The 14,492-nt window shown below is 40.8% G+C and overlaps 1 protein-coding gene across 8 annotated transcripts in view; it reads right to left on the reverse strand.

Annotated features, from left to right (window-relative positions):
• Positions 1-1,503: 1,503 nt before the first annotated feature.
• Positions 1,504-14,492, reverse strand: part of ZNF227 (zinc finger protein 227) — a 43,012-nt gene continuing 30,023 nt past the window's right edge. For 3 of the 8 annotated variants that reach the window (XM_032614114.1, XM_032614112.1, XM_032614113.1), the window contains 5 exons: positions 13,956-14,029; positions 11,214-11,275; positions 9,725-9,851; positions 8,682-8,804; positions 2,324-4,811 (listed from right to left, as the gene is read on the reverse strand). In XM_032614114.1, the coding sequence (XP_032470005.1) occupies positions 2,749-4,811; positions 8,682-8,804; positions 9,725-9,851; positions 11,214-11,273 (2,373 nt within the window). In that variant the 5' untranslated portion in view covers positions 11,274-11,275; positions 13,956-14,029 and the 3' untranslated portion in view covers positions 2,324-2,748. Of the gene's footprint in view, positions 4,812-8,681; positions 8,805-9,724; positions 9,852-11,213; positions 11,634-13,927; positions 14,030-14,492 lie in introns of those variants that run through there. The other 5 variants (XM_032614110.1, XM_032614111.1, XM_032614109.1 and 2 more) reach the window with 4 other exon arrangements.

The following is a 14,492-nucleotide window of genomic DNA, read 5'->3' on the forward strand; positions in this document are numbered from 1 at the left end:
AGCTATTCATTCCAAGATGCTAAAGACTCAGGAGAAGGAAAAGTAACCTTTGATCAAGCCACAATATAAATAACGACGTTACCACTTTTGTTGGTTTTAATTGCTCATTTTGAAATCTGGAGTTTTCCAGCAAACGAAAGATGAATTAGCAAGAAGTGAAGGAAATACTGTACTTTGAAAGAGAAAAGTCTAGAATACAGGCATACCTCGGAGATCTCTGGTGTTAGATTCCAGACCATTGCAATAAAGCAAATATCGAAATAAACTTGAGTTGTATGAATTTTTTAGTTTCCCACTGCATATAAGTTTACACTATAATGTAATCTAAGTGTGCAATTACATTGTTAAACAATAATGTACACAACTTAATATAAAAATAATGCTGTTGGAAAAATGGCACCAGTAGACTTGCTTGACACAGGTTTGCCACAAACCCTCAATTTGTAAAGTTACCATAACAAATAAAATCGCCATAAACACAATAGGAAAATAAGTAAATACAACAGTATGTTTTATTTTTCAGGATGGTCTAAATCAATGAGCCACAATTATTCAAAACGTAGGTGCGTAAGTGGGGTATCCTGCTCAGATAACGGTAACAAATTCAACTTTTTTCAGCTTTATGAGGTATAATTGACAAGTAAAATTGTAATATATTTAAAGTATATGTGATGAATTGATATACATTGTGAAAGGACTCTCACAAGTGAATTAACACATTCATCACTTCACATAGCTAACTCGTTTGGGGGGAGAGGAGTGAGAATCTTTAATATCTACTCTCTTAGCAAATTTAAACTGTACAATACTGCATCATCAACTATAGTCACCATAGATTAGATCCGCTGACCTTGTTCATCTTAAAGCTGAAAGTTTGTACCCTTTTTATAACCAACCTCCCCCCCATTCCCCAGGCAACCACCACCATCACACTACGTTTCTAAGTTTGACCTTTTTTCCCCCTTAGATTCCACATATAAGTAATACCATGCATTATTTTTCTTTCTCTTATTTCATTTAGCATATGCCCTACAGTTTTATTCATGTTGTCACAAATATTTTTCCATTATGTATTTCCTGTGTACCAGTGGTTAGAATTAGAGGTTCAATTTGATTCAGGTTTATTTTTTTTTGGAAAGCATACTTCATGGGTGGTTCTGTTTGTATCTCCTATTACCCTAACTGGAAGCTGCCAAGACACCTAAAAAGAGAGCAAGATGAGAAAATGTTTTCTACCAAATATCAAGACTCGTTGCAAAGGTATGGTAACTGAAGCAGTGTGGTATTGGCAAAATTATTGAAAAGTAGACCAATCAAAGGGAATTGAGAGTCAAGACATCCATCTAATCATATACAGATTACTGATTTTCTTCAAAAGTGGCACTGCATAGTAGTGGGGAATAAGGGAAATGTTCAGTAATTGGTATAGGAACAACTGGATATTCATATGGTGAATAATCAAATTATGTGGAAGGCAAATATAGACCTTTCTTTGAAGATTTGTTAATAAATTGATTTTAATCCTGTCACCTACCAAAAAAATAAAGAAAAAGGAAAGAGAGAGGGAAGGAGGAGGGGGAGAGGGAGAGAAAGAGAGAGAGAGAGACAACTGCTAAAATTTGAATAAGATCTGGAGGTTAGACGTTATGCATCAATATTCAATTTTCCTGAATGCTATACTTGTGCTGTAGATAGGTAAGTAAATATCCTTGTTCTTACAGTATTACTTAAGTATTCAGATGCAAAGGCTAAGAGATCTGGAACATACTCATGGTTAAAAAAAAGCATATGTCAATATGTGTGTGCATATATACACGTTCACATAAAGAGAATAATGACTTAAACATGTTAACTGGTGAATCTGAGTACAGGGTACATGAGAGATTTTATATAATTTTTACAATATTTGGAAAGTTTTAAATTATTTCAAAACGAAGTTTAAAGAAATGTAAAAATTTATGTCAAGCAAAATCCCATCATTTAGAGATAAGTAAAAATAAATACTTTTTTGTTCTTTTTTAATGAGATCACACAAAAATTCCATGCTTTGTGTTTTTCCAGGTTAATGTATTCTGGACATCTTCCAACATCCATAGCAACAATTTGCACTGGATAAGTAAATCATAAAATACTTTGGCAACCCAACTGATTATTTCTATGCTTGCTATTATAAACAATAATGCAATGAACATTCCTTTATATACATCTACGGCAGATATGTATTTACTTCTGAAGATCAAAGGCTCATCTCTGGGGATCTATTCCTTAATTTTAATCCAATGTATCATATGAAATAAAGCAATCATATTACAAATTCTTGGCTACAGGAAATTTTTAGTAATTTTATTCATTTTTCATAGTTTTACAGCTTTAGTAAAAATAATGGTCACTGTAAACAAGTATAAAATGGAAATTGATGGAAAAATAACCCCAAAGCCCTCCTTGACATCCCCCCTCAAAAAAAAACTAGTTAGTATATGGCAAATATCCTTTTCACACACTGTCTTTAGGCATATATTCACTTTGAGAGATCATTTATATCATGTGGATCTTACCAAGAGGGTTACAACCTATTTCTCCCGTTACTACGTATGGTTCTATGTCACCATTTTAATGGATTTGCTGGGAAGATTCCATCTGAAGGAATCCCCTTCCACTCTCAATACTTCATAGAGTTTATCAGCAGCATGGACTCTCCAAAACCTTGAAGATGTGCATCCTGACTGAAGTCTAACAGACTTCTCACTTTTAAAGACTCTTGCCAGTGTGGACTTTCTGATGGTATGTAAGCCGTGAACGGTGACTGAAGTCCTTACCACATATGTCACACTTGTATGGTTTTTCTCCTGTGTGGACCCTCTGGTGGGCGTGAAGCCGAGAACTCTGACTGAAGCCCTTCCCACACTCCTCACATTTAAACAGTTTCTCCCGAGCGTGAACACTCAGATGGACTCTAAGATTGGAGGGGAGACTGAAGGCCTTCCCACACTCCAGACACTTGTGGGGTTTCTCTCCTGTGTGGACCCTCTGGTGATGGCGAAGATTCAGGCTCCGCCCAAAGGCTTTCCCACACTCCTCACATTTGTAAGGCTTTTCACCAGTGTGGCCCCTCTGGTGGTATATAAACTGTGAACTATAACGAAAGCCCTTTCCACACATGTTGCATCTGTAGGGCTTCTCCCCAGTGTGGACCCTCTGATGGGACTGAAGACCAGAGGACTGGCTGAAGCCCTTCCCACAGACACCACACTTGTAGGGTTTCTCGCCTGTGTGGACTCTCTGATGGACCCGGAAATCTATGGCCTGACTGAAGCTCTTATCACACGCCTCACATTTGTAGGGTTTCTCTCCTGAGTGGACTCTCTGATGAGCATGAAGGTTTGATCTCCAACTGAAGCCCTTCCCACACTCCTCACATTTATACGGTTTTTCTCCAGTGTGAATGACTTGGTGCAGTTTAAGATTTGAACTGTAACTGAAGTCCTTACCGCACATGTCGCATCTGTAGGGCTTTTCCCCTGTGTGGACTCTCTGGTGGGTCTGCAGCTTTGACGACTGACTGAAGCCCTTCCCACACGTCTCGCATTTGAATCGTTTCTCCCCGGTGTGGACGTTCTGGTGGACTTGAAGATTGGAGGCCTGACTGAAGCTCTTCCCGCACTCCTTGCATTTGTAGGGTTTCTCCCCCGTGTGGACACGGAAGTGGATGTGAAGATCTGTGTTACGGGTGAAGCCCTTCCCGCACGCCTCACACCTGTACGGTTTCTCTCCAGTGTGGACCCTCCGGTGGCATATCAAAGGGGAATTGTGACTGAACCCCTTGCCGCAGACATCGCATTTGTAGGGTTTCTCCCCGGTGTGGACCCTCTGATGTATGTGATAATGCGCGGCCTGTGTGAAGCCCTTCCCACACTCCTCACACTTATAGGGTTTCTCACCCCTGTGGACCCTCTGGTGAACACGAAGGTTAACGCTCCAGCCGAAGCCCTTCCCGCACTCATCGCACTTATACGGTTTCTCTTCGGTGTGGACTCTCTGATGGCACTGAAAATTTGAACTTTGGCTAAAGCATTTACCGCACTCCTCGCATTTGTAAGGCTTCTCCCCTGTGTGTGTCCTATAGTGGATGATAAGGCCTGTGCTGCTACTGAATCCCTTGCCACAACTGTCACACCTATAGGACTTCTCTCCCGTGTGATTAGATTGACGGGGATGAAAGGAATTCCTATTGAAACCATTGCCGGATTCACGGCATTTATCGACTTTTCCTCCCGGGTGAATTCTTTGATGACTTTGCAGATGGGAGCATTTCTCTCCCAGGTGAACCCTCGGATGAATTGGGAGCACTTCGCTATCACTGAAGCTTTTCCCACACTCTCTACAGGGATACAGTGTGTCTCCTTTGCAGGGTTTCTCTTCTGTGTCAGTTGTAACAGGATCACTCAGGGGTGATTTCTTCATGAAGGCTTCACATATACATGGGTTGTTTTTCCCGTTCATTTGCTTACCTCTACTCTGATTCCTTGACTCACTAACATACATATTCCCACAGGAATCCTGGGTTCTCGAAATCAAAAACTCTTGATTTTCAAGGTAACTGGAACTATCGCCTTTGTGGTTCATCATATGGTACTCATTTTCAGAAACCTGAAGAGAATCACCTTGTAGGAAATGGGAAGTCCTCCTCTGAAGACAGCACGTTGAATCACTTGCGACCTGTTTCCAGATTTGCCAGCAAGACGGCTCTTCACGTGAAAGGTATTTTAATGCGACTTTTCCAAGAGTCTCCACCTCATCGGGATTCTTGCTGCCTAAAAGAAAAAGCGATATTCAGAGGTGAGGACAAGTAAATGCTTTGTTCAGAAACATTGGGATTTCACACTCAGGGATAAGGCCTTAAAAAAACCAGGGAAAGGGTCATGTCTGTACCACACCACTTATCCTTTTGTTATGCTTTTTCGTGTAAGTGGAAGCGAAGAACAGGGTCAAGAGACTTTTCTGTAAATGTGACCTATTTAGAACCACAGGTCTAACGGTTTAATAGAAGAACTGTAGGTTTGAAATCGGATGGCTGCAGGGCAACAAAGACAACCCACCTTCCAACCTACAGCAATGTCAATTAAAAGCCTAATCACTTGTTTCTTAGCAGGCTTATGACAAGTGGGCTTCTACTGAATTAGGTTAGGAAAGCACAGACTGTAGACATTAAACAGTACTTTAGGTCCTGGTAGATATGATCTTCTAAGAGTAAATTTGGGAAGCGGCTGGGATAATAACATTATTATGGGAGTGATTCTGGTCTCTGTAAAAAGAAGGGGGAAAGGGAAAACTAACCTTGGACAGCTGAGAAAGAACCTGGGAGGAGAAGAAAGAGAACAGATTCTCAAAGGCAACCCTGAATGGAGGAGAGGGAGAGTTATGTTCAGCTTGGAAAGCTTTTGCCCAGGAAGCTGCGAACCTTGCTTTTTCTCTCATTCCCTTCAGGTCTCTCTGCTCAAATGTCACTCAACTGGGTGAGGCCTTCCTATCACCCAGTATAAAACAATTCCTCCCACCCCAACACACCTTCCACTCTTCCCATCTGCCTTACTCTGCTTTCTTTTCCCCCATGGCACTTATTATTTACTATGTACTCCTTAATTTTTTCCTGCCCATTTAGAAGAATTAGGATGTAACAATCATGAGGAAAACAAGCACTTTGATTTCTTCATTGTTTCATCCCCACTGTAACAGAATTTCTCAAACTGCTGGCATATACTCGTGAACTGTGAAATCCATTCCATACATTGTGACACTTCAAAGAAAAAGAAGTGGGAATTCCCTGGTGGTCCAGTGATTAGGACTCAGCACTTTCACTGCCAGGGCCGGGTTCGATCCCTAGTTGGGGAACTAAGATTCCACAAGCTGCGTGGTGCGGCCAAGGAGGGGGAAAAAAACCCCTCAATATTCTGTAATAACCTATATGGGAAAAGAATCTGAAAAAGAATAGATATGTGTGTATGTATAACTGAACCACTTTGCTGTACACATGAAACTAACACAACATGGTAAATCAACTATACCCAATATAAAATAAAAATTAAATTTAAAACAATAAATAAAAAAAATAAAAATAAAAAAACAATAAATAAAGAAATTATGTGGAAAAAATAATAAAAATATGAAAAGCATATCACAAGCAGTAAGGGTAACACTATATAAAATGCTTGTTTCAGCTGTAGACATACACATAAATATGCACATATGTTACATTTATACTTGGTCGGAATGGAAAATATTTCTTATTGAGAGTCATAGTTAAAAACGTATGGAAGCCACTGGCTTAAAATGTTTAAAGTGGTACCAAGTCCTGAATGATTAATTTGCTTAAATAGAAAGTTACATTCAAATAATATAAACTGAACAAGTCCCAACAGGTATGTGCACATTTCAGGGTATGGTAGGCTAACTGAACATCCTAAAGATGTCCATGCCCTAATCCCTGCAACCTGCGAACATGTTAATGTACACAGCAAAAGGGACTCCAGATTTGATTAAATTAAAGATCTTGAGATGAGCCCAAAGAAAGTCACAAGGGTCCATAAAAAAAAAGGAGACGCGGGACTTCCCTGGTGGCGCAGTGGTTAAGAATCCACCTGCCAATGCAGGGGACATGGATTCGAGCCATGGTCCGGGAAGATCCCACATGCCTCGGAGCAACTAAGCCTGCGTGCCACAACTACTGAGCCTGCGCTCTAGAGCCTGTGAGCCACAACTACTGAGCCCACGTGCCACAGCTACTGAAGCCCATGCCTCTAAAGCCTGTGCTCCGCAACAGGAGAAGCTACGGCGATGAGAAGCCTGTGCACCGCAACAAAGAGTAGCCCCCGCTCGCCGCAACTAGAGAAAGCCCATGCGCAGCAACGAAGACCCAATGCAGCCAAAAATAAATAAATACATTAAAAAAAAAAAAGAATCCCTACAAAAACAAGCTCTTTATTTGCACTCCAGTGACCTATAAAGACATTTTAGGTAGTATTTGTACCTGGAGCATGGTTGCAAAATCCTGAAACATGCTGATGCTGACGAGGTCAAAAAAACCTCTGAGAAAGGGTGGCAGAAAATGCTACCAGATTTGTTAAAAAAAGACTTGGTCTATGACACAAAACTGAAGTGTAACAATACGTAGGATCATGATTCCTGAGGTTCAGTTTGCATATAAAAATGAACCCCAGTGAAACTAACACATCATTGTAAATCATCTACACTTCAATTAAAAAAAAGAAAAAGAAAAAGAGGATGAGACCCTTTCCAGTAATATTCCTGAATGCATCAAACGTGAAGCAACATGTAGACATGAGAAGGGAGATGGACAAATGCAGATGGTTATATCCATTAACCACTCTCAGAATTCAGGGCCTAATCTATCATGTTTGCAGATAAGCTTCTCTCCTTCGTTTTTCAGGCAGAGGGAGAGTATATACATTTACATTCTCTAGGAATATCTGATGTTTTTAAATGGGTAGAACTGAGGAATATGCAAATTAAAGAGAAGGGAAGGAAGAGGAGAGAAAGGAAGAGGAGGTCAAACAGTGAAGTAAACAGTGAGGATCTGAGCAAAGGCAGGAGAACAGAGGGCCTTGAAAGGCTGGGGAGAAAAGTGAAACAATGGCTGGGGATCCAGAGGATGAGGTGGTCTTCACAGATGAAGGCGGCTGGGGTCATAGGTCAGGAAGAGCTGTGAGGAGAGCTTCCTCACTTTCACTCAAAAGAATAGGATTTTTTTTTTTTTTTGCGGTACGTGGGCCTCTCACTGTTGTGGCCCCTCCCGTCGTGGAGCACAGGCTCCAGACACGCAGGTTCAGCGGCCATGGCTCACGGGCCCAGCCACTCCGCGGCATGTGGGATCTTCCCGGACCGGAGCACGAACCTGAATCCCCTGCATCGGCAGGCGGATTCTCAACCACTGCGCCACGAGGGAAGCCCAAAAATAGTAATTTTTAAAGTAATATCTTCATTCAACAATTACGTACTGCACATCTACTATGCAGAAGGCTCATTGAAGGCTTTGGGTAGAGACAGGAAATACAACTGCCCAAATTCCTACTTTCAAGGGGAGACGGATGAGGAACAAGTAAATAAAGACAAGTTACGAGGTCAGGAGGTTATCAGTGCTTCGATACAAAATAAGGCAGGATGAGGGCACGGAGAATGGAGAGAGAATGGCACTGTAAATGGGGCAGACACACAAAGTCTGTCTGATGAGATGAAATCTGAGCAAAGACCTGAGTGAGTAAGGGAGTGGCTGCAGGCCTCTACACTGAGGCAGAGAGCTAGTTGAAGGTTGGGAAACAAGAAAACACTCCAAAGGGGCCAGGATGGCATGAATGAACTAAGAAAGGGTAAAAGGATGGGTGATCAAAGAGGAACTCAGTGAGGAGGCCAGATCAGGTAGGGCCCTGCAGTCCACTGTAAAGACTCAGAGTGAAAGGGGAGGCCTTGGGAGGGTTTTGGACAGAGGAATGGTATGATCTTACTTGCTTTCTAAAGAACCAGTCTGGCTACCATGTGAAGAGGTTACAGGAGTGCAAGAGCGGAAGCATGGAGACCAGTTTGGAGGAAGCTGTCACAGTCCAGGCAAGAGATGACAGCACGTGGACAAGAGTGGTCGTCACGGACGTGGAGAGAAGATTAGCTGGTACCTGAAATAATAGCTTTGCGGTTCTCACTGGAATGCCCGTTTCTTTGGGTTTCTCTCTCCATCATCCAAAGTTTTTCTTCTGTCTCCAACTGGGACACCATATCTGGCTTGAAGGGAAGATGTCCTATGAAAAGGCAGATATATATATTTAAGATGAACACACAGCTTAAATAGATCTTTGTCCAAGTTCTTAACCCTCAAGTGATCACAAACTGTAATAAGAAATGAATTCAGAGAACTATACTCAATATTCTGTAACAACCTATAAGAGAAAAGAATCTGAAAAAGAATATATATATAATTGAATCATTTTGCTGTACACCTGAAACTAACACAACATTGTAAATCAACTATACTTCAATCAAAAAAAGAAAAGCAAATTGAGGTCACAACCTAGTTCATGTCTACATATAGATAAAATTAGATTTAACCAATGTCTGTTTTTATCATATTTCCCACACTTTCATACCACTTACTGCAAATGGTCACAGTTTTTGCTACAATGTGAGGGGGTCTTGATAAGGAACTCTGACAGTTTCTGTTCTTATTCCATTTTATTCTATTTCACTGAAAAAAAAAATAATGCCAGTACAATGAACTAAGTTGACTCCAAGATCCACCAAAGTATCTGAAAGACAAAGTATAGAAGCTAAGCTGCCCGTTTATAGTTCATCTAAAACAGGGTTTCTCAGCTGAGGCACTACTGATATTCTGCACTGGCTAGTTCTGTGTGGTGGGGGGAGGTGGTCCTGTGCATCGCAGGACGTTTAACAGCACCACTAGCCACTAGATGCCAGCAGCACCCCTCCCTCAGCTGTGACAATCAAAACTGTCTCCAGACATTGCCAAATGTCCCCAGGGAGGCAAAATCACCCCGGATGGAATTTTGCCTGAGCAGAGAGGGACCAGAAAAACCTATGGATTGGAAAAACTTGTGTCTTCAAGGTCAAGGAACCACTTCACAAGGTCCAAAGCTTTGAACAGCTGAGGACCAGACACTCTCAAGAGACTTGAGGTTCAGGGTCAGAGAGTGCCCGTCCTCACCCACTGAGACCAGGTTCCGGAAGTTCTCCACCATCACATCCTTGTACAGTTTCCTCTGGGCAGAGTCCAGCAGCCCCAGCTCCTCCTCGGTGAAGGTCACGGCCACGTCCTTGAAGGTCACCGCCTCCTACGACATCAAACACATGTCACCTCAATCTCACAACCTCCATTGGAAGAAGGGCAGCATCGAGAAGGATAAAGAAGATTAACCCAAAAAATGGTTACCGATTTGGAAGGACTCCAGGCAGTTTTCAGTCCCAACACTTGCCCCTCTCAGTGACAGTGATGTCACCTCCCCGCTGTCCCACTCTATCTCTGCTTTTAATATTCGCAAAGTTCACAGGCCTTACGCAACCCTCCAGGACAGGTACACAGCTCCTCACCTGTGCTTTCAAGGCAAAAGCCATAACCACCTGCTGCCACATGCACAGCTGGTGAAGGCACAGGGTGAGTTCAAATTTCAAGGTTTTAATGACAGGACCCTGGGCAAATTCCTTTACCTCTCACTATCTTAATTTCCTCTTCTCTATAATGGTGTCTAAATCACAAGGTGTTTGAAAGGATTAGACGAATGAACATGTGTAAAGCACTTACAATGGCGCCTGGCACATAAGAAGTGCTCAATAAATTGGAGCAAGCAGTATCATTAAAATCTCTTGCATCCATTTTGTGACTGCATAGTATAGTATTCCTTAGAATTGATGATGTAGCTTTAATCAATCCAAATAAAGCACAATTAGTTACAGATTTTTACTTATCATCATCTGCTGTAAAGATCCTTTCACAGAGATGTCGACCAAGAAGTAGCAACTGCACTTTAACATTTTTGAAAGCATAATGGCAGATTTCCGCCTCAAAAGGTTTTCCCAATTCACCTTTCATATGAGGGAGTACAAATGTTCCTGAATCTCTACACTGGCCAAATAAGACATAATTCCGTTTTTTTAAAAAAAGAAAATCTTCAACAATCTAAGTGAAATAAATAAATAGAAAGCTTTCATTAACGTTTGTACACATTTAGTTATTAAATTATTTTCTTCATAAATTTACTTTCCATTATTGTGACGCTCCTTTTCTTTCTTTTACTCATATTCCAGTTGGGTCTTACTTTATTTTACTAATTTTAATGAGAATTAGAGATATTAAACCTTTATCTAATGTTTATAAGTACGTCCCATCAATTCAAATATTACAAATATATAGCTGTGAATGCCTGAGGGAAAAGGAATATGAGAAAGCAAAAAGAGGTAGTTTGTAAACAGAGTAGTAGGATAAATTATCTTTCTCTATTCCAAGTTTCCACAATTTTTCAAAGATTGCTTTGTGAAATAAAGATGATAAAATAAACCAAACAAAACGCACAGTCTGGCACACAACATGCACGCAAGGTGTGTCGTGTTCATTAACCTTTCCAAGGAAGAGAAAAAAGGTGTGTCCAATCTTTGAGAAATAAAATCCCTTAGGAGTCAGAAAGCAATGCCTTACTTACCTGAAACTCAGTCATTTTCTCCCACTCCTTCCGGGGAAGGTCAGATTCCTGAGAAGGCATAACTGGGGAAGGACAAAGAAGCCATGAGATGCAGGCCAGGGCTGTCAGGAGCCCATGTGGATCTCTGCAGAAATTACACATGAGCACTCGTACTCCCAGGCAGAGGTGCTCACATACAGCTGGGTAAGCAGAGCTTGGAGTAGACTGCAGCTACTAGCAGAACTGTCAGCCAGCAGCCACTGGACAGTGAACAACCAGCACAACCAAACACAGTATCCCTACCATAAAGACTTCTGATCCTACCATAAAAAAAAAATGAAAAGACAATCTATGGACTGGAAGAAAATATTTGCAAATTATGCTACTGAAGGGACTAATTTCCAAAATATACAAACAGCTCATACAGCTTAACATCAAAGAAGCAAACAACCCAATCAAAAAATGGGCAGAAGACCTAAATAGGCATCTCCAAAGAAGACATACAGATGGCCAAAAGGCTCATGAAGAGATGCTCAACACTGCTAATTATTAGAGAAATGCAAATCAAAACTACAATGAGGTATCACCTCACATCAGTCAGAATGGCCATCATTAAAGTCTACAAATAATACATGCTGGAGAAAGTGTGGAGAAAAGGGAACCCTCCTACACTGTTGGTGCCAATGTAAATTGGTACAGCCACTATGGACAACAGTATGGAAGTTCCTTAAAAAACTAAAACAGAGCTACCATAGGATCCAGCAATCTCCCTTCTGGGCATATATCCAGAGAAAACTCTAATTCAAAACGACATATGCACAATGCTCATAAGTTATTTTTGTAATAAGAAATAACGGCCCAATAAAAATTACATAAAACATGGGACTTCACTGGTGGCACAGTGGATAAGACTGTTCCCAATGCAGGGGGCCCAGGTTCGATCCCTGGTCAGGGAACTAGATCCCACACGCATGCCACAACTAAGGAGCCTGTGTGCTGCAACTAAGGAGCCTGTGTGCTGCAACTAAGGAGCCGGCAAGCCGCAACTAAGGAGCCCTACAGCCGCAACTAAGGAGCCCTACAGCTGCAACTAAGGAGCCCGCCTGCTGCAACTAAGACCCCATGCAAGCAAATAAATAAATAAATATTTTTTTAAAATGTCCATCAACATAGGAATGGATAAAGAAGATGTGGTACATATATACAATGGAATATTACTCTACCATAAAAAGGAATGAAATAGTGCCATTGGCAGAGATGTGGATAAATCTACAGACTGTCATACAGAGTGAAGTCAGTCAGAAAGAGAAAAACAAATATCGTATAGTATCACTTCTATGTGGAATCTAGAAAAACGGTACAGATGAACTTATTTGCAAATCAGAAAATAGAGACACACGTTGAGAACAAACTTATGGATACCAAGGGGGGAAGAGGGGGGTGGGATAAATTGGGAGATTCAGATTGACACATACACACTATTATGTATAAAAGAGATAACTAATGAGAATCTACTGTACAGCACAGGAAACTCTACTCAGTGACCTGTGGTGACCTAAATGGGAAGGAAATCTAAAAAAGAGGGGACACATGTATACGTATGGCTGATTCACTTTGCTGTACAGCAGAAACTAACAACATTGTAAAGCAACTATACTCCAATAAAATTTTTTTTAAAAATGATACATGCACCCCAATGTTCATAGAACTATTTACAACAGCTAAGACATGGAAGCAACCTAAATGTCCATCGACAGATGAATTAATAAAGAAGTTGTGGTATGGAATGGAATATTACTCAGCTATTAAAAAGAAGGAAATAATGCCATTTTCAGCAACATGGATGGACTTAGAGATTATCATACTAAGCGAAGTAAGCCAGACAAAGACAAATATCATATAATATCACTTATATGTGGAATCTAAAACAATGATACAAATGAACTTATTTACAAAACAGAAATAGACTCACAGACACAGAAAACAAACGTGGTTATCAAAGGGGATAGTGAGTGGGGAAAAGGGAGGGAGGAGGAAGGGGGAATAAATTTGGAGTTTGGGATTAACATATAGACACTACTATATATAAAACATAAACAACAAGGATCTACTGTATAGCACAGGAAACTATACCCAGTACTTTATAATAACCTATGATGGAAAAGGATCTGAAAAGAATATATATAAAAAACTGAATCACTTTACTGTACACTTAAAACTAACACAACATTGTAAATTACCTATACTTCAATAAAAAAAAAGAATAATAATGAAAATGAAACCTAAAGAAAAAAAAGATTTCTGATCCTGAGGGTGGCAGGAAATGAAACGCAACGCAACAACAATGTGGGTTTAAAAAAAAAAGAAAAGGGCTTCCCTGGTGGCGCAGTGGTTGGGAGTCCGCCTGCCGATGCCGGGGACATGGGTTCGTGCCCCGGTCCGGGAAGATCCCACATGCTGCGGAGCGGCTGGGCCCGTGAGCCATGGCCACTGAGCCTGAGCGTCCAGAGCCTGTGCTCCACAACGGAAGAGGCCACAACAGTGAGAGGCCCGCGCACCGCAAAAAAAAAAAAAAAAAAAAAAAAAAGAAAAGAATAAAACAAAGAGTTCTGGAGTCAAAGTCCTAGGTTTAAATCCTGGAAAAGATACTACGCATCCATGTAATGTAGGGGTATTACAAAAAACCTCTCTGTGCCTCTCTTCAGTCATCTACACAATGAGGATAGGATATGCACCTGGCCACTCCTCGTAAACCATACCCACCACGTAGAGTTGTTCCAAGGATTCAAGGAGTAGATGGAAAGTTCTAAAAATATAGGAGTCCCTTTTTCTTGCAGCTGCAAAAAAGCAGATGATCCTTTGCATCAGAAACTGTATCTGCCAATGTCTTTTCTAACAATAACAACAAAAGAGACCTGAAAGGCATGTGGATTTTGTATATGGCTTCTCTCCTATGAAAGTCACCTGTATTTTCTGAAAGCCCTGATTCTGACATAAAATTTCTCCTTACTTAATAATTTGTTGCCCAGTTAATAGTATTTTACTCACACTTGTATTAGTTTTCTAAAAAAGTATCATTTCGGGTCAATTTATTTCACTGAGGCCAGAAAAGGCTTATTGGTAAAAGCCTTTCATCCTATGTGCATGGAGATACAGAAAAACACATAGAAAAGAAAAAGAGGCAAAATAAAAATCAAGAAACATGGACGATAGTTTGAGAGGCTCCAACATTTGTCTAATAGGAGTGTAAGAAGGGAATGGAAGCAACTACAGAGAGGTTTTATTTCAAGAGATAACTGC

Source organism: Phocoena sinus, chromosome 19 (genome assembly GCF_008692025.1).
Source record: "Phocoena sinus isolate mPhoSin1 chromosome 19, mPhoSin1.pri, whole genome shotgun sequence".
NCBI lineage: Eukaryota > Metazoa > Chordata > Mammalia > Artiodactyla > Phocoenidae > Phocoena > Phocoena sinus.